This window comes from Zootoca vivipara, chromosome 3, assembly GCF_965207765.1.
Source record: "Zootoca vivipara chromosome 3, rZooViv2.hap1.1, whole genome shotgun sequence".
In the NCBI taxonomy this organism is placed as follows: Eukaryota; Metazoa; Chordata; class Lepidosauria; order Squamata; family Lacertidae; genus Zootoca; species Zootoca vivipara.
This window is the reverse complement of record NC_142586.1, coordinates 14,950,771-14,975,747: the sequence shown is the minus strand read 5'-3', so window position 1 is coordinate 14,975,747 and position 24,977 is coordinate 14,950,771. Positions and strand designations below refer to the sequence as shown.

General features: G+C 40.3%; 1 protein-coding gene across 2 annotated transcripts in view; it reads left to right on the top strand.

Annotated features, from left to right (window-relative positions):
• Window positions 1-20,548, top strand: part of KIF16B (kinesin family member 16B) — an 85,601-nt gene extending 65,053 nt beyond the window's left edge. For both annotated transcript variants that reach the window (XM_035110049.3, XM_035110047.3), the window contains 2 exons: window positions 6,120-6,203; window positions 19,444-20,548. In XM_035110049.3, the coding sequence (XP_034965940.2) occupies window positions 6,120-6,203; window positions 19,444-19,602 (243 nt within the window). In that variant the 3' untranslated portion in view covers window positions 19,603-20,548. The remainder of the gene's footprint in view (window positions 1-6,119; window positions 6,204-19,443) is intronic.
• The last annotated feature ends 4,429 nt before the right edge of the window (window positions 20,549-24,977 follow it).

Here is a 24,977-nt window from a genome sequence, read left to right as displayed (position 1 = left end):
AGATCTTGCCTGAAATCAGCAGCAACACCCGTGCGGCGAGGCAGGGAGGCACTTTCCATTTCTCCTCAAGTGGCAAGACAGGGTGGGGTCCCATGGTGGATGGCATCACTCAGTCGTGTTTCCAGGTGTACTTGGATATTGTTTTCAGGAAGTGGTGCTTGGGGACTGATGTTTGGCGCCATGGAGCCTTCAGAGCAAGGTTGCCCAGGGTTCAATTTTATCTCTCATGCTGCTTAACATCTATGTCAGGAAAGTGACTAATAAATTTAAATAGTGACAATAATAACAATAAACTTCCAGCTAGTACAGATTTATTTCTTGCCTTTGCTGCTTGTCTCTCAGTTCCTTTATTTCCTGATGTTGAAGATCTACTTCTTGACAATATTTCCCTGGTTTTGGGTGATTTGAGCTATAAAAAGAGCAAAGAGATACTCAGTGCAGAAGACCTTAGGCTTGTTTTATTTTTGGTTAATCAGCTCTTTGTGCAATTTGTATAAACACAGTATAGATTTTCTAAACTTAAATACCATTTAAATACCAATGCTTTGGAGTAAAGCAGAAATTGCATTCCCCTCCCTTTTCCCTTTCTGAAGATCAGCTGCTACTGCTTAAAGGGAGGTTGTTTGTTTGTCTGCAGGTATATTTCTATGTGACAGCTGTTCTTTTAGGCCCTGGGGCCTGCTATTAATTCTGAGAAGTCAGAAACACATCCATCTCATCAACACTAAGAATTATTGCTATCCTTTGATGAGTTTTCATTATTAGCATTTCTCAGAGGCAATGGTGGCTGAAATTTACAGCACTGTTTGGTCTCATAAGACAAGAAGGTTTCATAAATGCTGCCAGATGTTACCCAGCTGAGCTTCTGTGCAGTGAGAAAATCTTCTTTAGAGAGGACTGTAAGATCATCTTTGGAGGGGGCTGCTAATGTGGTTGTGGATTTTTTGTTTCACATAGAAGCCAGAGTGCGAGACCCTGCCAATTTCAGGACTGCAACTGGAATACCTAATGACCACACCACTCAGAACCTAGTCAATACATTCTTATCAATTTAGGGGGGAAGCCGACTAAAAAGCAAAGGATTGTGTGAACATAGCCTTACACTGGTTTATGCCTGTAATACATACAACTCTTTATATTTTCTCCTTTGATAATCACATTTATAAAATCATAGAATACCGTAGAGTTGGAAGGAACCACGAGGATCATTTAGTCCAACCCCCCTGAATATTTTGCCCAATGTGGGGCTCAAACCCATGACTCTGTCGGCATGTCCAGGAGGGTGCCTACTCGTGAGTAAGGCCATGGCATAGACACATACCCGACTGAGATTAAGAGTCTCATGCTCTACAAACTGAGCCACAAGCAAATGTTTTAAGGTATGAAAGGTGCCAGTATTGGTCCCTGCTTAAATTGTTTTGGGGCATTAAAGGGGGGGGGAATGCTACTACAGCTGCGTTCAAGGTGTCAGGTCACAAAAGAACTATTCCAGGCTTTATGAAGACACTTTATTTATTTATTTATTTCTGCATTTGTTTGCATCTTTATTGGTTTTTAAAAAACCAATAGCATAAAATAATTGTAGCATTTCCATTGTAAATGGAAAATATAACCTGCGCTGTTGCATGTAAATACTCAACTGTCCTCTTTAGTTGGCATCCCTGAAAACTGTTTGTGTAGTGCAATTGATTAGTGCAATTTGAACTAAATGGAGTTCAGAGAAAATTAGGTTAAGTGTAAAATTTTCGGAAGGTTTCAGTCGTTCCCCCCCCCCAAAAAAAAAACTATTATTTTGCTCAGATAAATAGTACAATCCAGATAAATGTAAGCATTCCTTTGTTGCAGGGATGGGAGGAATTTGACCCAGATTAGAGCATGGCAGGAGGGAGGTATAACTCCTAAACTCTGGAGAAGCTATTTGCTGACAGCTTTTTGCAAAAAAGAAAGAAAGAACAAAAGTATAATTTGTTTGTTTGTTTGTTGAATTTATATACTGCTCCATACCCAAAGGTCTCAGGGCGGTTTGGAGAACAAAATCAAAATATAAAACCATAATATATATAATCAAAATAAAACAAAAACCTCAAAAAACCACCACATTTTAAAAGGGCATAGGATGTCAGTCAAGTTGAGAGAAGAGGCACATAAACAAATAATAATACCTATGGGTATCTGGTTGGCAACTGTGAGAACAAGATGCTGGACTATAAAGACTGTGGATCAGGCCCAGTAAAGCTTTTACGGATCCCTGGCTTGCACTGTTTGGATCCATGGGACTCTTACACAAACTTGAATATACTATATATATATATATATATATATATATATATATATATATATATATATATATATATATTAGCATAGCACAACTTGAAATCCAGTGGATATAGCTGAGCATATCCTGAAGCAAAGTAAAAAGAGCATGTGGCACTGTGGTCTAAACCATTGAGCCTCCTAGGCTTGCTGATCAGAAGGTCGGCAGTTCGAATCCCTGTGACAGGGTGAGCTGCTGTTGCTCTGTCCCAGCTCATGCCAACCTAGCAGTTCGAAAGCACACCAGTGCAAGTAGATACCATATTTTTCCACGTATAAGATGATACTTTTTGCTGGTGATTAGCTGTGGCTGCGTCAATTGAGCAGGTGATTGGCGGCTGCGGCAAGTGGGCGGGTGGGCTGTTGGTGGGCAGACAGTTGGCAGGTACGGCAAGGTGTGCAATCGGAAGTGGCAGGCGGGCGGGTGAGCGATTGGTGGAAGTGACCTCCCCACCCCCAAAAAAGCTAAACAATTGAATTTCTTAATTTTGGGTTTAAAAAAAATAGGGCTCGTCTTGTACATGGGGGCGTCTTATGCACAGAAAAATACAGTAAATAGGTATCGCTGTGGTGGGAAGGTAAACGGCATTTCCGTGCACTCTGTTTTCTGTCACGGTGTTCCATTGCACCAGAAGCGGTTTAGTCCTGATCCCCACAAGATCCGGAAAGCTGGACTTTCCTTATCCTGAAAGCGAGATGAGCACTGCAACCCTATAGTTGCCTTTGACTGGACTTAACTGTCCAGGGGTCCTTTACCTTTACCTTATCATGAAGCAAAGTAAAAAGGGCCGGGGCAGTGAACACATAAGGATAGAACTGGTATGACTTGAGGGAATAAACTTTGTTCTATGATAAATTTATATCTGTAAATAGCCCGTGGGTTTACTAGTCTTGATTTTTTTTGTAAGCAATTTAAAATCCAGTTAAGGTTCCATAGTGTTTATAGCACTATAAAAGGTTTGCATGAACTTCTAAATTGCACTCCACTCACTTTTTATTAGAATTCTGCGTATGAACTCTACCCTAGACTACTTATAATGAACACAATGGTGAAGTAATTTATCAAATGATGTTACCTATCATCCATGATACTACCAGTGTTTACTGCTATATCCAGCTAGGCTCCCAAAAAATTGCTTTTGAGAATGAAAGATGTCCCTAATCTGGATAAACTTTTTCTGTTGAATTTAATTTGTTTCCTTAATAACATCGGGCAGACTGATGTTAAAATAATAATGCAATAAACCATGGTGCATAGATCTCCCCTACAAGTCTATGTGGAAATGGGTGGGATTCTGTTCATTTTTTTTTTTTTTTGCCTACAGAAATCAAGCCATGCTGTCATTTTTAGTTTAATTAATGTCTACTTAGCCTATGATGAAAATATTGTACCATAATTTATAGACCAGATATTAAGCACGGTGCCATTAGGAAATGGAATTTAACAGAACAATTCCCAATATAAAAAAGAGAGCACCCCTACTTTTTGGGGTTGGCAACAGAAGAGAGATCAGTGTCCATTCGGTAGGTCATGCCCAGTCATGCGCTTCCGTAAATGCAAGTGTGCCACTAGGAAGCCCTGCACCCCAGCAATGTGACCTGCCAAGGCAGTACAAGCAGTTCAGGGACCTAGGCCATAAGGTTTGGTGTTCTTCCAACAGAACCAAGGAAAGCCAGCAGACGGGGAGGGGGGGGCTCTTTATTTGATTGAACTGTTGTGTTTCAGAAATATGACCTGACCTGAAATAGGTGATACACTTTTCTCCCTTGTAAAAAGTTTGGAAAAGGTTTTACTTTGCCTTAATTTGCTTTTTTAATCAAATGTTTGTTCAAATAATATTTTGCCTTCTGACCTGTTTTAGAGCTGCTTGCTGTAAGAAACTATAAGCTATAAGTAAGGCAGTTTTTCCTTTCTTACCATGCCTCTTGAAAGCTCCGTAGAAATGTAGGCAAAAGCTGTTTTATCCTCAAATAAGTTACTGGAGAAATCTTCCAAGGCAAGAAAGATAAGAGTTGTCAAATTTCCAAATATATAGTGCTACTTCCAACTTAAGAACTTTTTTTTTGGTCCAGTTCCTTTACTCGAAGAGTTTCAGGACTTCTCTAGAAGATGAGGCTTGAGTTACTTGTTTAAACTTCAAAAACTTTAAACTAGGACACTTTTTCCCCTTTTCATTATAAGCTCAAAAGTAAGTGAAGCAGCCCCTGACTATCTACAGAAAGAGACCACTTCTGATTTTTCTCGTATCAGACATAGAAAACCAGGACAAAGGATCAGAAGTCAGACATAGCCCTTGAAAAACTGAGAAAATCTAGGCCTGAAAATGTTTAAATACCTTAATGCTTAAAGTGACATTATTTTAATATTTCTCTCTATAGATTTGAAAAGCTAATGCACAAAAATCAAGTAATAACGAAACAAAAAATCATTTCTGCTCATACTCTGCTTCTCTTTCCTTTAAAAGTTCCCCCTCTTACACCCCCAATCTGTATTGGGGGCACTAAAACAGACTTTCTTCTACTTTGAAAATGAAAAAAGGCACTGCTTTTTATTATTTCATTTATTTATAGTTGCATTTATATCCCGCCTTTCTTCCATCATAATACCTGAGGCGGTATACATGTGTTCTTTGTGATGAGCTGGAGACATCAGCTTCTGCACATTGTGCCTACCTGCCTCCTGAATACAATCTGTGGTACGTCTATGCTGACTGCCAAGGCACTTCTGGTTCAAGATGCTGGCTTTGAATTTTAAAGCCCTTCAAAGCACAAACCAACACATCGTGGAAACCACCTCTGCCTATATTGGCTGCTATCATAATTACGTTCCTCAAATGGGGCCCTGCTTCATCTTTCATCAGTGCAAGGAGAAGCAAAGCCTTTATCATAATTGCCAAAGGCTGTGAACAATCTTCCTGCGGAGTTCTGAAACCGAACTTGGTAGCTGCCTCTGGGGAAAGGCTGCAAGGAACACCTATTTCAGCTAACTGCTGTGGCTCCGTAAGTGTCACGAACAAAGTCTGAGTTAGCAAAAACTGCTTTGGAGGAGGGTTGTTGCATTCCCCCTGCTATCTTAAATACCATTTTGCTTGCTTGCTTGGAAGCTGTTTTGAGTCTATGACAAAGTGGCTTAGAATTCTAGGCAGTTCTAAAAAAATGTCTCCAAAGAATGGAAGAAGGATTGTTAAGCATATCGGGTCGGATTCAACTAACTGGTCCTGCTATCAGAAGCCCATGCAAGGGTTTACACGAGCGCAACAGGACTTCTCTCCCTCACCTTCCCCCATGACCCTCATTGGCTTGGGTATGTGTGGTAGACCCCCAAAAACAGCACACAGGGGGAGGAGAAGCGAGGTTGCTCCATTGGGCTTAGGCTGATGAAACATTTGTAACGTTGAATTCCTTCCCCTAATTGCTTTTTGCATTTTAAGGCCTTACTGCTGAATTCATTTACTTATGTGTAAGTCCCACTGAACCAGGTATGTCTGGCATATTGTTGCACTACAAATGTTTTACAAAAGAACTGAAGAGGTCATGTGTATACTAGATTATAACCTAAGGAAGATGCAAATCGCAGCTTCCTTTTTTGTTTCGATTGAGGAAGTAACTATACCTGCTTCACAAGATTCTGTGATAGTTTGGCTGACATAGGCTTGTCCTGCCCATAATTATATTAAAAATGAGTTTGAGAATGCTGTTGCCGTTAATGCTGTACGAGCAAGCTACCCATGTACATCCCTTCCCCTCTTATTTCATAGTTGCTAAGAGCATTTCTCTGTTGATTCATTCTCTGTTGTGTCTTGCAGCTGGCTATGTTAGAATTTCCTCCCAAGAAGCTCTTTGGAAACAAGGATGAACGAGTCATCGCAGAGCGTCGGAATCACTTAGAGGTAATATATATATTTTTTAAAAAAAAAAACTACTTCCTTTAGGTATATTTACAAGGTTCTGTCTGCTTGACCAATAGGAACCATTTCCATGTGGCAGAAATTAAATAGCCCATTGGTAAATGGGCAATTGCGGCTGCTTCATTTGGCATGGGAGATGGCTACAGTATATCATAAAGTAATGAGACACATAGATCAGAAATATTCTCATGGTCTTGTAAAGAAGCATCGTAGGAGTTTTAGGAAATATGTTCATTAGAGGGCTAAAAGGTTGTGAATGAGATGAGTATTTAGAACAGAGGGAAGATTTTATAGATCTTTTCGATTCTGAATTATTAACTTGCTGTTTTGGCTCACATCAAAAGTAAATGGAGCTATATAGACCCATAAGAATGCCCCACCAAAATATGTACTGTATAAGGGTAATAGTTTTATTAGACCACCAAAATATCACAAAACAGCATGCAAGATTTCAAGTTATCCAGAATCTATATATATATAAATGTAAACTGGCCATGTGGGTGTGTCTCCACTTTTCTCTGAAACCGCTTGACCGATTGCGTTCAAATTTTGACACAACGTCCCAAGTGAATATGCGAGTGACCCCATACAATTTGCATAGACAGATGTTGCACCTGGGCCAGGTAATAACCCCAAAACCATGTGTTCCAAAACTCACAACTCAGACAAAAGTGCATGCTGGGAGTACAGGAGAGGTTGCAAACAGCACCCTCTAGCTACGGCTACACTGGTACTGCACCTAGGAAAGCTTCCCTCTCCACAGCATCTCGGCTTGGCTTTCCAGACTGGACCAAGTGGAAGTGGGGCTCGCCGGGGGGGGGCAGGATAGGTTATGGGTCGGGACAGGGTGGGGGGAGTCACAGGGATGAGCCTGTGTAAACAGAACACACGTAAAACATTTCAGCAAAATGAAGGGGGACTCTGAAGGTGAGGGGAGTCTGAAGGGGGACTCTGAGGGTCCATTTAACAGACTGAGCCACAGCAACTTATAACTTGAAACCATTGGTTCAAGTCCTACCTTCCAGAGCAGGAGAAAACAAGCTTGCTCCCTCTTCCATGTGACAGCCTTTGAGATATTTGAAGATGGCTATCATATCTCCTCTCAGTCTCCTCTTTTCCAGGCTAAAAATACCCAGCTCCTCATAAGGCTTAGTTTCCAGACCCTTGATCATCTTGGTTGCCCTCCTCTGCACACATTCCAGCTTGTCAACATCCTTCATAAATTGTGGTGCCCAGAATTGGACACAGTATTCCAGGTGTGGTCTGACCAAGGCAGAATACAGTGGTCCCTTAATCTGGACCCTATACTTCTGTTGATGAAGCCTAGAATAGCATACTGTGTACAGTCCTCTCTCGTCAGTATAAATGTCTAACCATAGTAGAGGTGCAGGACCAATGGGCTTGCCTCACCTTTCAACGTTCTCGCAATCAGCAGAAAGATCGAAGGAGGGTTGCATATGACCCACCAAGAGCTCAGGGGGAGGAGGTGACAACAACATGGGGTCCCCCAGCAAACAGGCAATATATTTAGTTCCCAGTCTCCTGCACATTTCCCCTGCCCTTTTACATTTCCCCCCAGCAGTTGCATATCATCATTGGGCTTCCCCAAGTTTTCAGCAATTTGTTCTGATCTGGAGCTTCTAAGAACACCCCAAAACACGTCCTTTTAAAGTGTGTTTTGCTGCTTCCAAGTGCACTATTAATAGAACCAGTCTGAAGGTGCCTGCTATGCTGCAGCCAGAAGATCAACTCTCACATCGATTGCTGCCAAAGGCATCCCAGCAGGAAAACAGCACAGCAATCAGCATAATTAGGTCAGCATTCAGACAAAAAGTAGCTCTCATTGTGGACTACTTCTGAAGGCATCTCAGTGCTAGAGACCCAGCTTAACAGCAGTCAGCAAAACACCATCCGGTTAGGAGGCACTGGTGGAAATAAAATACAAGTGAAGCAAATTAAACCTTAGGGGGCGGGGAGCATAACTGGAAGCCAACCAAATGAACTGTGTTTACATCAAACAGCCCGGCTGGTCCCTTCATTTCACATAGAAAGTCAGTTTATTCCATAAGCAGACGATCACATTCGTCTGAGGTCAGTAGGCCAAAACAAGTTTTTCTTTTCGAACTGGCTGGCAGCAGCTGAGATACTGTCTCTACTTGTCAGCTCGAGGGATAGTGCAAAAGGCCATTAGCACCAGGTGGCTGGCTGTAAAATTTGAGCGCTGCTCCTTGATCAGGAAGGAAGGTTTGCTGGGCTTTGAAAATTGTCAACTGTAGATATCCACATGCAGCTGGGAAGCAGAGAATGACATCCCTGTCAGTAAATGTCTATTGCTTTGATGAAGGACGCTTCTCACCTAGTCAGTAGCCTAGTAGTATTGTTTGCATTCTCCTGGTAGTTTGAAAGCACCTGACTTTAGCAAATTTAATGCATGTGTAGGAACCAGTTTCTGTGCAGGAGAATCCATGGTGGGATGTGAACCTCAGTGAACGGTGGTTTGGTAGTTGTTATTGGAGGACATTTGTGAATTCAGAAGTAAGGTAAAGGGACCCCTGACCATTAGGTCCAGTCGTGACCGACTCTGGGGTTGCGGGCTCATCTCGCATTATTGGCCAAGGGAGCCGGCGTATAGCTTCCAGGTCATGTGGCCAGCATGACAAAGCCGCTTCTGGCAAACCAGAGCAGCACATGGAAACGCCGTTTAACTTCCCGCTGTAGCGGTTCCTACTTATCTACTTGCATTTTGACGTGCTTTCGAACTGCTAGGTTGGCAGGAGCTGGGACCAAGCAACGGGAGCTCACCCCGTCACAGGGATTCGAACCGCCGACCTTCTGATCAGCAAGCCCTAGGCTCAGTGGTTTAACCATAGCGCCACCTGGGTCCCTACGGATTCAGAAGTAGCCCATGATAAAACAGTCCGGTAACCTGTACAGTTCTTTCATTTTTAGCTTTCTGTGAAATCTCTCACATCAGACTGCACAGAGCATTGAAAGGTATTTCCCCCCCCTATAGGAGGTAAAGTATTTCAATGGGAAATGAAAATGAAATATAAACAGTAAGATTTCCCAAAGATTAAGATATTTTTTTTGTCAGTTATGCAGTAATGTGTTCTGTCGCTGCGACTGTTCACAGTAGTTAGATAAGACTTTGAAGGAAAAGTTTTTAAAAGAACTCGCTTAGCTAGCAAAATGATATATTGTGGTTTATCAGTCCAAATTGCGGGTAGGGACTCACAGCACTCCTCTTCACCAAAAAACTTCCCTGAATATAGACGTTAGGGAGAACAGTTCTTGCCTATCTTTTTCCCTGACACCCTAGTTTTCTGTATGCATTGATTTATTTATTTGGTGAGGTGGCACATTCAGTCATGTGTGCCTTCACCTGCCGTCTGAAGTGAAGGCACCTAGACATGAGTTTGCCAGCTCAGTGAGAACTAAGCCTAAGTCTCTGGCTTATTTTGCCAACTTTTAATTTAGTGGTCACTAAGGGCCTGTTGCATGGTAAAACTCTAAATTAATTGTTCAGCAGTTTTAAGTACTGCAATTTAACTTTAAAGCCACCCTTGCTTAATTAAATCTGTCTTGACTGACACAGCCAAGAATTTTGTTGATTAAAGTTAATGAATAGAAGTTAATGTTGTTTATCCATTCATGCCATTTGATAACTATAAATAGGGGAAAGCTATTTGACTGTTTGACTGTTTTTAAAACCCTGGCTGTGCGGATGTGTATATTTAAAGAAGGGAAAGCAAAGCATGCCAAAATCTAGTATTAGAATTACTCCCCTTGAAAAGTAGCAACTTAGCCGTCGTTAGACACCTGCACCAGCTTTGTTAAGATGCAGTCTTTTGGACATCACAAAATGAGCATTGAACAGCTCTGCACTTGGGACATGGCTGTGAATGTGTAGCTGCTGTTTATAAAAGTCGCACCAAATGGCTACAACATTATGAGACATACGGAACATGTAAATCCATATTATAACATCTTATTAAATATGTGTTGGATTTTGCAGGATATTTCACAGCTTGTCGATAAAAATACCTGTGTTCAGCATGTGATTGTTATACCGGAACAACACTGTAACCCGTCTTCAACATTTTTGTGACTCATGCAATGCTGACTTATTGCTTCATTTCACATCTAGAAGTAATTGACTTCTGTCTGTACTGCTGATAGCTGCTGCTTATCCTGCATCTGTTTGTATGGCCACCGTGACACCACAAAGTGTGGTACTGCATTGATGCAGCACGCTTTGTGCCCACTATTTCATAAGCATAGCTTTCCGTTACTGTTGTCTCCTGTGTTCTCAGAAAATACATCAGTTTAAATTAACATGCTTGTGAGTCAATTTATTGGTTGACATCGTAAATTTGCTACCTTCAAAGGAAATTACCTAGGAAATATTCTTCTTCTCCCCAAGTCTGGCTCCAGAGTACTGTATGGAGTTCAATGTGTTCCGGGACCACAACAAAGGGCACAGTGTCAGTATTGGCTATTCCAAGCAACTCATATACTGCATTAACTTTTTTGAAACTGGTGTGGTATGATTTTGAAACTGGCATGGTATGCTAGAAATCACAACTTCATTGTCTGGCCCAGAGCCTTTGCTTTCTTAATGGCTCATTACTTTTCCTTTGTTTTCTTAATGGCTCATCTCCCAGGCGATTGATTACCTCTTGAGGAAACTAGCCTGTCTTTAGCTTTTAGCTTTTAACATTTGCTAGGTCCAGGGATTAAGTGCCTAGCACCCACAAACTCATAACACAGGGGAGTCTGGCACCCATAAACTCATAACAGTAAACTTCTTTTGTCTTAATGACTTTTCACTTTCCTGTTTCCTTTTGGCCAGTTGTATTTAGTGCTAATTAACACAGCCATTTCTTGTCATTCAAATAAGTTACGTCTTTTTGGAATTGCATGTGCAGCTTAATGCCTGCAAAACAGTTTCAGCATATGACCATTTATTCTTACAGCACTTGCCTAATAAACACAAGATTTGTCGGGTTTCTATACAGACACTTATGAGGTTAAAAGAAAAAGGGTGTTCCAGGTATTGTCCCTCAGTTCTGTGTTAGGTGTAAAAAATAGAGCCTACAAAAATCCTGACCTTTGAAACACTAGACTTCCTGATTCTCTATCCTGGCTTTCATTTGCTGCCTACACATCAAGATAAAGGAATAAACAAATGCCACGAATGCTGCAGTACATCAAACCGAGTTGCTTAAGGCTCTGAAGGGCATATGCTACTAGTTTTTATCAGATTGAACAGTTGAGTTATTATATAAACAGCATCACATTGATGCCTAGCAGTAGACAGTTGTAAAAGAAGATCATGCAATGGGGCTTGCCTGCAGAAACAAATGGAATTTCATCCTCAGGATTCAGTTTGGTGACATGCCATCATAACGAAGCACACCGCAGAATGATTTTTATATGGGGAGGGGGGAGGTAAGGCAATATTGTTTTCTACCCAGACTCCTTCAGCCTTTTTGGATTACGTCCACTTCTGTAACCCAAAGATTATCAGCTTGTCCTTATCAGTTTGTCATTTAATAACCTGGATCATTGGGGTTTATTCAAGCCTATTGGTCAGCCCTTTTGTATTGGTACTTCCCGTGTAGCACTTGGATGGTTGGTTGCAGGGATTGGCCATTCACTTTGGGCTGACCCTAGAGCTTCAGAGCTTTGTAGGTATCGTAGCAGCTGCCCGAACCCCAATATGTCCCTTCAAAGATGTCGCTGCTGCCTTCAGAAAACCAGTGGGGGTCCGCGCTGTTTTGTGGGGCTGTGGTGCAGCTTTTATTCCTCCTGCCTTGGACACTTGCCCCCTTCAGAAGACATCTGAAGGCAGCCCTGTTCAGGGAAGTTTTTAATGTGGGGTATTTTAATGTATTTAATGTATTACTATGTGCCTTTTAAGACATCCAGTAAGGAGACACCCAAAGCTCCAGAAAACCAGGTGCAAAGGGAAGACTTGCCTGAAGCAGAACAATGCAAAGCGGCACCCTACCCTGCAGCACTGAGCGGGACGTGGCATTTGCAGGAACAAACTTGCCACGGCTCTTCCCTAAATACAATCATTTAGGCAAGATGTTAATCACTGTAGTTGCTCATATGCCTTGCCCTATTTTATTTATCTTCAGATAAAATGTGGGGAGGGGGGGAATCAAGTCAAATCAAGGAGAGGGGGAACCCTTCTGAAAACAGTAGTAAGGGAAACATTTATGTTTTTCTGGTGGGATTTTATGCAACTGTGCTCAGTTAGGAAGAGCTGTCAAAACTGCTAGTTAGATGTCAGTTGACAAAAAATTATTAAGAAAATTGTTTGTGCTTCCAGTTCCTGAGCTTTGCAAGAATTGCTTTAAGGCAGCACCTTATTATCTTGGCTTCTCCAGTTTTAGGCCTGCTCCTCTTTCTTTCTTTCTTTCATTTTTGCTTCTTTGACTCAGCCAGCTTGACGTTTTAAAAGATTACTAAATTGCTACATTTTTTTTCTATTTTGGTCATATATTACCTTTTTTGAAACTGGCACGGTATGATTTATATGCTAGAAATCTCAACTTGGCCGCAGATGGTTTTCATTTTAGAGGAAAAGGAGGATGAAGTGACTAATATTGGTGCGTTTCTGAGAAAAATACATTGTTTTCCAGTTTAACCTTATTTAATTTCCTCTGCTGTCAGATCAGAGCAAATTTTTCAAATGTGCTCGCCAGTCTGCGCCGGGGCTGTGTACCTGTATAGCTTTCAAACTGTGATTTTCACGTTCAAAGCTCCAGTGTATCAATAAAGCGACCACTCAGGCAGGGGCACAAGATGCACTTTGGTCTTGTCCCTTTTCAGAGCAACCTTATCAATCATCCCTCAGTTTTTGATTTCACCAAAGGAAGTTGAGGGTGATGCATGTCAAGCAGTTGGGTTAGCTGTTTGCCAGGACCACTCCAGCAAATGACATCCTGTCACTGCTGACCCAGAGATGCGTAGGAAATTCAATTCCTTTGTTGTTGTCTGCGAATGGATTTTGACAAGACTTGTTTTAACTAGTGCTCAAGAGGAAAGATGGATTTCCTTCACTAGCCAGGCATATTCTGAACTTTTTAAATATGGCCTTAACACGTCCCCCCAAAAAAAAACAGATTCAAAAAGCTACAACCCAACCCCCCATGAATTTTAGGTTCCCCCAACAGTTTAAATAGTGTTGCTGCTGTTTTCAACTGTGGCAAAGAACATAAGCTTTATTGTGTGTGTGCTGTAAGGAATATTAAGTCCTATGGATTCTGAATGAATTTAATATATATTATATATGAGTGTAGTAGGAAGCATTGCTGTAGATAATTATTGCAGCTTGAACTTTACTGGCTTGGACATTTAGTCGGTTTTATAAGGCTCAACATAATGTGTTTGTGGCAACAGAGGTGCACTGGGAAACAGTAAAGCAGAGATCAGCGCAAGAGACGCCTCCAGAGTATAATGTTATCTTTTACCTGGGTGTGAAAAAGCAAACCCTCAGCTATGCTGTTAGAGACATTAGCTCCTCTCCATTTCAGAACAACCATTGGTAGAAATGCAAACGTAAAAGTACTGTAGAAATAATACAGTCGTGCCTTGCAAGTCGAACGTTTTGGCTTCCAAATGCTGCAAGCCCAGAAGTGAATATTCTGGTTTGCAAACGTTATTTGGAACCTGAACGTCCAACGGGGCTTCTGCAGCTTCCAATTGGCTGCAGGAGCTTCCTGCAGCCAATCAGAAGCAGTGCTTTGGTTTCCAAACATTTTGAAGTCGAACGGACGTCCGGAACAAATTCTGTTCAACTTCCAAGGTACCGCTGTAATTACTCTTCTGGTTCTTCTTATTGGCGGGCACACATACCATACCTAGATTTAAATCTAGAGCTTTTCAATGTATTGCTCATGTTGTAAATACTTCAAAAATATTGGTTCATAACCAGCTAGAGATAGGGCAGAGAGTTCTCACACGTTCATTTTCATATGCTTCATACGTTCACATGCATGTTGTGTTTGTAAAATTTATCCAAACCCTCAATTTCCCCACCTCCTTTCATTTTTCCTTGATGCTTTCTGTAAACTGGAGGCAGAAAATTCATCCAACCTCAGAGAGCTGGTTTTGTCAGTTGCAAACCCAACTTTCCTTTTCTTCAGAGTAGTTTGTACCACGTAAGCTTTAAAACAGTGCAGGTATTGGTAATCATGATAAAAAAGAAAACTTATAGTTAAACTCTGCTGTTGACTTCAAAGATTTGCAAAAGATTATGAGAACAGTGCAAGTGAGCTACGTTCCCTGTTAATATGTCACAACCAGAAGAGCAATTACGCCTTCTCTTTGAATTGCCCAAAGCCATTAATTTTTTTATAATTTTAATAACTTTAAATTAAACCAGGATTTATGTTACAGACCCTGAAAACCCGAGCCCCTATGATGTGAGATGGTGCAAAAAAACGTTAGAATGACATCTCTGCTGAAATATTGCCTATCACATGAACACCAGGCTAGAGTTAAAGAGTACAGGTCTATTAAAATAGCTTCCAATAAGGTTTTAAATGGCTACAATATCACTCTTGCCGTAATTAATGCTTGAGCAAAGTTGCTCAGCCCAGTCAATAAAGAAGCAGGTCTGAGTTTTAAGCGCTTCTTTTCTCTTCCTCTCAGGGGTGTTTGAATTGGAAGGTTAAAGCTTTGAACTAAGCATAGCTCACACCGTATGGATCTGGTTTGGCTGTCTAAAGGGCATAATTATGTGGGACAAACCAAAAGGGCAGTTCTGCTGTCACCTTTTCAAATGTTGGGTCAGACGCTCTGTGCAGCAGCAGCAGCTTTGAGCCTCAAATAAAAGTTTGAAACAAGACCACGTTCAGCGCTAAAACCTCTTTGTAGATTGTCAACAGTCTTTGTAAGTGGATAGAACGCTTTAAAAAGAAATGTTGCCGTAAAACAAAAGGGGCAGTGAGGCAAAACCCTGCAAAGCTGACGTTGCATGTCAGAGGAATTGAAGAACATCCAACTATAGACATCCCTAATTCATTTATTGATTAACCTGATAAATCCATCCTCATTCCAAGGTGATATGGATCTTTTCAAAGAATTGTAGAGTTGGAAGGGACCACGGGGTCCCCTGTATTGGGAAAATTATAATATCTAATGTTTTACAATTTTTGATGTACAGTGGTACCTCGATTTACAAACACAATTGGTTCTAGAAGTCTGTACTTAACCTGAAGCATACTTAACCTGAAGGGAACTTTCCCATTGAAAGTAATGGAAAGTGGATTAATCTGTTCCAGACGGGTCCGCGGAGTACTCAACCTGAAGCGTACTTTACCCGAGGTATGAGTGTAATTGGTTCCAGAAGTCTGTACTTAACCTGAAGCGAACTTTCCCATTAAAAGTAATGGAAAGTGGATTAATCCGTTCCAGACAGGTCCGCAGAGTACTTAAACTGAAAATACTCAAACCAAGGCGTACTTAACCCGAGGTATGACTGTATTGTAAGGCGCCCAGAGTGGTAGGGGAAACTCAGCCAGATGGGCGGGGTATAATAAAACAGTTGTACCTCGGCTTACAAACACCTCAGGTTACAAGCACTTCGGGTTACAGACTCTGCTAACCTGGAAGTAGTACCTCGGGTTAAGAACTTTACCTCAGGATGAGAACAGAAATCGCATGGCGGGGGCAGTGGGAGGCCCCATTAGCTAAAGTGGTACCTCAGGTTAAGAATGGTTTCAGGTTAAGAACGGACCTCCGGAACAAATTAAGTTCGTAACCAGAGGTACCAATGTAGTAGTAGTAGTAGTAATAATAATAATAATAATGGTTGTTGTTGTCGTCGTCCAACCCCTTTCCCCAAAAATGGGGTTTGAACCCATGACTCTGAGATTAAGAGTCTCATGCTCTACCAGCTATGCCATCCCTTCAGAACATAGGGTTCCCTCCCTTAAAAAAAAGCAGTAGTATATATCCAAAGAAAATTGAGACAAAATGCCGGTCTATAGTATTTAAAACGTTGGTGTTGTAAATACATCTTCTGAGTAAGACATTGGTGCATTCTCATAAGTCATTAATAATGCTTCTTGCGAGGAGGGTGAGATAAAAATCCTTTAAATAAATAATAAATATATCAAACTATTATTGCACTTTAGCCAGTAAAACTCTCTACCCAGCTGTACACATTTTTGAAATGCCCGCTGCTCAGCTGCTGCATCCAACATTTGTGTTTTCGTTGTCTTAGAGGGAATGAGCATGAAACAGAGGGACCTTGCTCTGTGAACTAGTCATAACTCATGCTGACACATCTGTTCCCTGATTTAAATGACTGTTTTGTCTGTTGACATTCATTTTACAGGGATTTTGCTGCACACCTCAAAGCAAAATGTTGGTATGGAGGGTTAGTACAGTCAGTGAAAAGAAGACCAATAAAATAGCTATGCGCTTTGCTTAGCATTTTGAAGTATTTGCGTAATAAACCTCTGAGAACTTTAGCAGTATTTAGACACGTCAGTCATGTTTACATGGAAAAACTTCACCTGAAGATGAAATTTCTACTTTATTGGGAAAAGCTGCTCAAAATAAATTTGATGCTCCATGTAACTCTCTGAACTGTGCATTTTTCAAAGGATACTTTAGTAAATAGATTATTTTCTCCCCTGAGTCCACAATTACAGTGTGCAGTGTCGCTGGGATACAGCAAGGCTGTTATTATCCAGTCTGTTACCAAGCAAGCCTGATCCTTTTACTGTACATAATATTTCCATCACCTCTGCTTACATTTCACCTCTTCATTTACTCTCCATCATACGTTTTATGTGCATTTCACATGCTTTCATTTTCCACTCAAATATTACATTGTTTTCATCAGGAGATTGAGATACGTTTTGCATAAATTCTCCTCATGCCACGACAGTTGGTCACTTGCAATTCTTAAGGTATTATTTAGAGTGAATTTTACACACTATTTGGGACTCCACAAAAAGTATGAGGGAGAAAATGCACAAATGACAGGCTCATCTGTACTTACTGTATATCCTCTATAATCTACCCATAGTAAAATGCCCACGTATCTGGAGTTCTCTGTATCTTTCTGTAGGGCAGATTTTAAAATTCCCTCTTCAGATGTTAGAGTTCCTGGATTCCTGCAATGCCCAAAGCTACCCACAGCAAGGGGGCAATAATGAGGGATGAAAAAATGTCTGGACTCCTTCTAAATTTAGCTATAATAAAGAGAGAACAGGTCTTGATATTGCAGAAGCTCAACTTGGAATTTCTGGTCATCTTACTGATATTTCCCAAGCGTTTGTAACTAAGCAGTGCTTGAAGCACTGGAAGAGAAATGCAGGACATTATCATAGGGCCCAACTGGATGTGGTGTTTTTTGGGGGTTTTTAGTGGGATCACCATGAAGATACTAGAAAATTTTGAAGTGTATAAAATCCACAGATATTGTAAAGTTGGAAAATAGGTAACCAGTAGATAGTAGACATAAAAATTTTGTTCTACCAATAAAGAAATAAAAACCTGAATGCAACTTTTACAGCAAATTCTATTAAGAAACAGTGTTCAAAATTTGCCAGGCACATTTTGCACCTGGCAATCGGCCACAAGACAAAATGAAGATGGGCGCCAGGATAGTGCCTGATGTCTCCACCACCTGGAAGTGCATTTCTGGGGATCCTCGGATCTTGACTGTTTTCACACACTAACAACACATCCTTTAGAATTCTATCCCTGTTGTTTTATCTTCACAATCAGAACGAAATTCAGGAACCAAAAAGTCATATTGAAAAATAGTGACTTTCAAGCCATCTGGCCCTAGAATGGCAACTAGGCCTTCTGATTTGTTTACTGTAATTGTTTAATGAGCCATTTTGCACCTAAGCTTATATACTGAGTTTCTAACACTGTTAAGAAGTACTGCAAATCTTCATGTACTTCACATTGTTAGATATTTTGCATCTTTATATACCGGTACCTCACAAAACTCAAACATTGTGACTTTTCAATACTGTACTGTATTCATTTTACCGTATTCTTTATCTTCTGAGGTAAATGAAGTTTTAAAGTTGACAAACTATATTTACCTCAGAAGATTAAGAATACAGTAAAGATGAATAGCGATGGAGCTATTAAAATAAAACATGAAAAATCTCATTTTATGGCTCAGAATGTTGTTTTGACAAAGCGGCAAACACTTCTTTCATGTACTGTACATTTTTTGGTGAAAATAAAAAAGGAATTTAATCAAAGGATTTCTAAGGAAAAAGGCAGGTTAGGCATTCCAAATATTAAACCATATTACACCCAATGTACTTAATAAAATCCATCTATATAGTGGACAATAAGTATTTACTAAGATTCTATTTAGTGATTTATACAGTTGACCAAGCAGGAGAGAAGTGAGGAGGCCTAAGCAAGAATCGAACAATGTGTTTTCAAAAGGCAGTAGAGATTGCCAAGACAATGATCTTTCACAGATGGAGGGCCCTAGGGGACCAGCTGCAGATCACAGGTCTTACAACTTCTTGAATCATGCAGACAATGAGAAAGCAGCTTATTTTGAAAGAGAGAATCTTAATAAGTTTGAACGTATCTGGCACAGCTTCCTCAACCTCTTGTCAAAGGTGTGTGATTACCCAAGACAACTGTCAGAGACACTCTGAAAATATATATTCCCCTATTCCCCCCTCTGTTTTCGTTCATTTAGCTAGTCTTATGTGATTTGAGCATCTAGAGGTTGGGGTTCTGGGGCACTGGAAATACATTTGAAGGGGTTCCAGTTTAATGGGGAAGAGAAAAGTGTTGGGAAATATTGCACTAATTCTGGGCCACATGTTTAGGCCACATGAGTATGAGTTATTGTATTGTTATATTTAAAATAATAAACAATGAGCAGAATAGATTGATAAAGGATTGAAGAGAAGACCCATTTATATCGGTGGATAGGAATCCATTGATTTCAGTGGTCTGTTAGTTGGATATATAACGTGCAATACATTTGTTAGTAGAAAATTGGGGATATGTTTAGAAGGAAGATAGATTTTTAATCAGTGTTTAAGATTTTAGTCAAGATGAATAGTTTGAAAGGTTTGGTATTTCAGTTGGTATGATTCTTAATTTTCTAGTGATTTATAAAAGCTTCTTCTCTTGTAATGCTTCTCTAAGCGCGGTATTCACTCCATAACAGTTGTGATTATGTTTTTCTCTCCCTCCCCAGGAATATCTCAGAAATTTCTTTGCTGTGATGCTCAACTCTCCATCATCACCACTGCATGTAAACAAAGAGGGTCTGGCCCTTTCAAAACATGCTATCTGTGAGTTCTCGTCGTTCTTCAAAAAAGGTGTTTTTGACTACAGCAGCCATGGCACAAGTTAACCATTGGGAGCCTCACTTACTAGCTGAAGAATACACTTTATCTTGTCTTCCTTGCTGCTCCATGAACTCAGCAACAAAATTGGGTTGCCATTCCTGGAAAATTTCCACCCAAACGGTTGGCTGTTGAAAACAGCATTTTTAATGGTTCTTCTGCCTGGTTCTGGGTTCATTTGCTGACACAGACCAGTTTTCTACTTTGCATTTGTGTGCGAAACAATGCAAGTTTCACACACGGTTGAAACCACTTGACGGCCAAAGTTCTTTGCACATGTTCTCTGGCAATACAGAGAGATACAGCCTTCCATTACTGTTTCCAAGTGATTTTGTTTATGTTTTCAGGAGGCAGACAAGCTTATATCTTAAGCAGGTTTCCTGTTCCGTTAAAAAAAAATATTGGCATGATGCCTTGTGTATCTCAAGAACTGCACTTTATCTATTTGATCATAGCATTTTCTTCCGCATATTACCTTAAATTTGAATGTTTACAAAATATAATCAGCAGAGAACTGGACAGCATTGTAATCCTAAAACTTGAGATTTTGAGTGAATCATTTGCCATTAATTCAAAAGAAAAGGAAGCAACAGCTTGGGGGGGGGGTGAGGTCAGCTTCTTTTCACATTTTCTAATTATATGGATTGTTACTGTATATTATGTATCATATTGTGCTCACAGCTAGGCATAAAAGAAATGCAGCATGGAATCTTACTTTTTAAACTGTTTTCCCCCTTAAAGGTATAATGCTACCATTAACTGATCCTTAGTTGCAAAAATAAGAATTTAGAATATTTCAATGCGCTTTAAGATTTACTCAGGGCTTATTTAGAATTGCACATGTATAGAGGCAGCAATATCCATTTTGTAGAAGTACAAATTGAAAAAAATATTATGACCTACAATGGAAGCATGTACATACTCTGTACATAATAAAGATTTTAAAAAGCAAAACCACCGACTGTAACTATCTTCAAGGTACTGCTAAACTCATTTGTGAGCGCTCTTCTTTCTCTCTGTATCTTCGAGTACAATAAGGATTCTACATTTCATCAAAACTGAGCCTTAAAGATTTCTTAGTATTAGGTAGAAGAAGTTAATCTTGATTTTATTGTTGCAAAAGGCAGGTATTCTGTGTGTAGGATTTTCATAGACTTTTATTCCATAGTTGCATTAATGCTAATAATAGGAGTTCTGTTCAGAAGGAAATTGGGCTGTCTAGGTCAGTTTCCAGGGTAACTTCTCCCATTAGGATGGAGCTACAAAAAAGTCAGAGTATTCTAGATTCATTTGTGAATCTAAAAGTGTGTGTTAGAGCACTGAATCGCTAGATTTCTCTTTCAAAATACCCTCCATTCACTATCCAGAATACCTCTTCTAGGCTGAACTCTGCAGTCACAATGATGACGGCTGAGAATACCATATTCATCACCATTACCTTCCTAGCCTAGACCTTTGATTAGAATTTGATGCAAACCTGTTTTCATTTCCCCCCTCTCTTTTACAAGGTTGTTATTGTACTTCACTAGATCTTAACCTATTACAGTATTTGTAATAGGTAAGAATGGATTTGTAAGAATGGATTCCAAATATCCTTGAATTTGTCCATGGCAAGTCTGCGTTTATATGCAAGTTGTTCATATATTGCTAGTTTGTACAAGTCTTCAATTGTAAAAGGGTGAGGCATTTTTATTTTTCCGATTCATCAGTATCAGTCTTTTTCCTGTGGTAAGGGCACGGAGAGTCCACTTGTATTTTCCTTTTGTAAGGTTCCACGTGCTGGGAATGTAATTCAAGAGGATACCGGTATTTTGCTCTGTAAATGTCATGTTCCATAGAGTTCTGTTGATGGTTTCAATTACCTTCTGCCAAAAATATTTCAATATAGGACAATGAAAGAACATGTTTTAGAGAAGCATTATCCCTGTTGCCTATCCAACAGTTAAACATGTTAGTTGATAGATAGATAGATAGATAGATAGATAGATAGTTAGACACCCTTTTTTAAACAAACGTAATAATGGGGTCTGTTTTCATTTATCTATGTTCGTTCTGTGTGTGTCTTTGTCTATCTGCCCTCCTCTTCCCTACTGTTTCAACATAAAATTTCACATGTATTAGATGATTTGCCAACCACACCAGGCAAAGATTGGTTCCTGGGAAGCCCTATTATCACCCCCTCATTCCAAGGCCAATTGGATCCTATGCCAAGTGTCTATTGAAGACAATGCCTGCTGCTTTAAATCTCTTAATTCATTTGCTACTCCAAGAAGGGCTCTTGTGTGAAAAAACATGATGTCCATTAACAGATTCCTTGTGTAATACTCTTTGCTTGATTCCTAAGGCCCATCAAGCACCTGAAACTGCCCTTGCAATGTCTCTCCTGTACATATATCTATGTATAGTTTAATTGACAGTATCCTTAGATCCCTTACAGTTCACTGTAGGACACTGGGGTGTTTTTTTTTACAACAGGGGTGGGGATTATTTTCCCCAAACAGCCAAATTTACTCAGAGAAGGGAGAACAGTTGGAGTTGCATATTATTTGCAAATGGAACCAAAACACACATTATTATTGTACATCACTCTCTCTCTCTCTCACACACACACACACACACAAAATCTATAGGGTTTATATACATACTATATGCATACTAAACACACCCCACTTTCTTTGTATCACATGCACACACTAATCCTTTTTCAGCTTTTATCTGCTGATAAGGGAAGCCTCCTTCTGTCATCACCTTACGCTGGACCAGATTTTTCTCAATCCAGCCCTGCTTCACTAAGCTTTGAAAAGTATCTGCTCTCTCTGAAGGATGGATCTGCATAATTTGCATTATTAGGACTGAATTCCTTAACGTCATCTTCTGTGTTGTGCATGCATGCTCACACTGCTCCAAACCTTCCGGTGAGATTTTGGCTTTTTTTTTTTTAAGAAAACGGGCTATACCTGTGCAGCTCCTGGAGAAATGTATGTGGCACCTATTTGCCCGTGGCTACGTTTGATCACACGGATGTCTGTTTCCCACGTACATACAGCCTCCAACTGAATTAGGCTGACAAAAATATACTGAGTTAGGCTATGAGTGGAGTCATTGTTCAGTGGTTGAATATATACTCTTCTCCCTCCCTCTCCCTCTCCCTCCTTTGGCGATCACTGGTGGCCAAGTAAGATTGTCTTCCATAAACACAGTTTTTACAGTGTCACCGTAAGTGACTGTGGAGGCCAATTCTGGATCCACACGTCCTTCCACAGTGGGGACATAGGTTTCCGGGTGGGAGTTGGTCATGGTAAGGGTTTGCCAAGCGTGCCTTCCTCTTAGCACGTTTCTCCCTTTCGTCCTGAGTTTGAGCGTCTTTAGAGTCCATGACACCTTTGGTAAAGGCTGTTCTCCAACTGGAGCGCTTGCAGGCCAGTGTTTCCCAGTTGTTGGTGTTTATACTACATTTTTAAGTTCGGAATGGAGTAGTTAGAGTAGTTGCTTTGGAATACGATAATCAGGCATCCACACAAGATGACAAGTCCAACGAAGTTGATGTTGAAGAATCATTGCTTTGACACTGGTGAGCTTTGCTTCTGTCTTCCCAAGTGATGTGTAAAAATTTTCAGAGACACCATTGATGGAATTTTTCAAGAGGTTGGAGATGTCGTTTATAAGTGGTCGATGTTTCACAAGCATACAGTAAGGTTGGTAGTACAATAGCTTTGTAAACAAACTTTGAAACCTGTGTGTGTATGTGTATGTGTGAGTGTATGTATAATTTGGTGGTTGAACACATGCTTTGTGTATATAGTAAAATCAAGTGGTCCCCACACTCCTTCCCCCCCCCCATTCATGTGGTCATTTAGAGTAAGGACCTCACTTGTAAAAGGAATGTGTTCTGTACTTCAATTTATGTCTCTCTCTAGACTTTGAATGCACCTGAAAGGCTTCTCCAAAACTCGTCATTCCTTTGCTGATTATCCGTATATGTGCACCTGATGATTTCAAGATCCAAAAAACCTGGAGCTCAAGGCACAGACAACTAGATAAGAACACCTTACGCCTAGCAATCAGCTGTAGTTGTCATTACACATCCCCAGAGCCTGCAAATAATGAGACACCAAGGTTAGCGCTAACAATGCAGGAGATGAGTCAGAGGAAACCACAGCGGGATTTGGCGGAAGTGCCTCGGTGCCATCAACATACAATGACATCCTGTTCCAAACTTCATAATTTCACTTAGCACTTTCCTATGCACAATAGAAGGTAAGCCTCTACCTTCCCTTTGACAGTGAAATGCAACATATCTCTTGCCTCCAGCCTTAGCACTGTGGCACGTCACAGCACTAAGGTTGGAGACAAGCCTGTGTCTTCTGCCTTTTACTATCAGAGAGCGGGCAGATACCAGTCTCCAATGTTAGTGTTGTGGTGCTTAAGCACTAAGGTAGACAAGAGACCCAAAATCTCCAATCATCAAACTAAGTGCTTAGATGAGAGAGAACAGATTTTTTGTGCCTGATGTCAGGTGGGTGTGCTTTGCTCAAATTGGGTTCGTGGGCCAGATTCATAGACCTGATGGGCTGAAGTGATTTGGAGATTTTCCACTGCGGCTTTAAGGGCAAAGAGCCGCAGCAAGAGGGCAACTGAATAAAAAGGTTTTTTTTAAAAGCATTTTTTTTAAAAAATAACTTTCCCCTCTTGTCATGTTCTTGATCCAGAGAATGTCTCTGTGACTGAGCCAATAAGCAATTAAAAGCATGTCTTAGTTTTCCCTCGACTTTGAATCCACATTAATTTTGGAATGCAACTAGTTTAAGACTAGAATACCGAAGGCCGTTTTTTTTCAAGGGGGGAGGGATGTGAAGATGAGGGGGGAAGCAAATGATAGTGTGGGATACCTTTTAAATTGCTAATGAAATACAAAGTAAGGATTTGTGGAGGAAGTTAGGCCTAAAATAATTGGGGATTATTGGACAGAGAACAATATATGCATAATTTTGTGCATAAAATAAAGTGATCGATAACGTAATTGGCTTAAACGTTACAGAAGAAATAAATGTTTGATTTTAAGGGTCCTGGTGAAAGTCACAGTTTGGGAAAGCAGATCAGGCACTACTTGGAAAGAGATTAACATAGCTTTAAGTATTTGTGAGGGATTATGTCTAAGTCCTATGTGGTTTCATTTAACCTTGCAAAATCTGTTAAAAATAATTCACCTAACCGTGAATGTCTTACCCCTTCTGTGTCCTAAAATTTCCCTCGCAGTCTGCATGATGCCCTTTAAATGTTCAGATGTAACCATCACATCCAATAACAGAAAACTCTTAATTTCCACATTAAAAAATAAATAAATATCTTGTTAGATTGCTTTCAGTATGAGTTGGTTGGATAC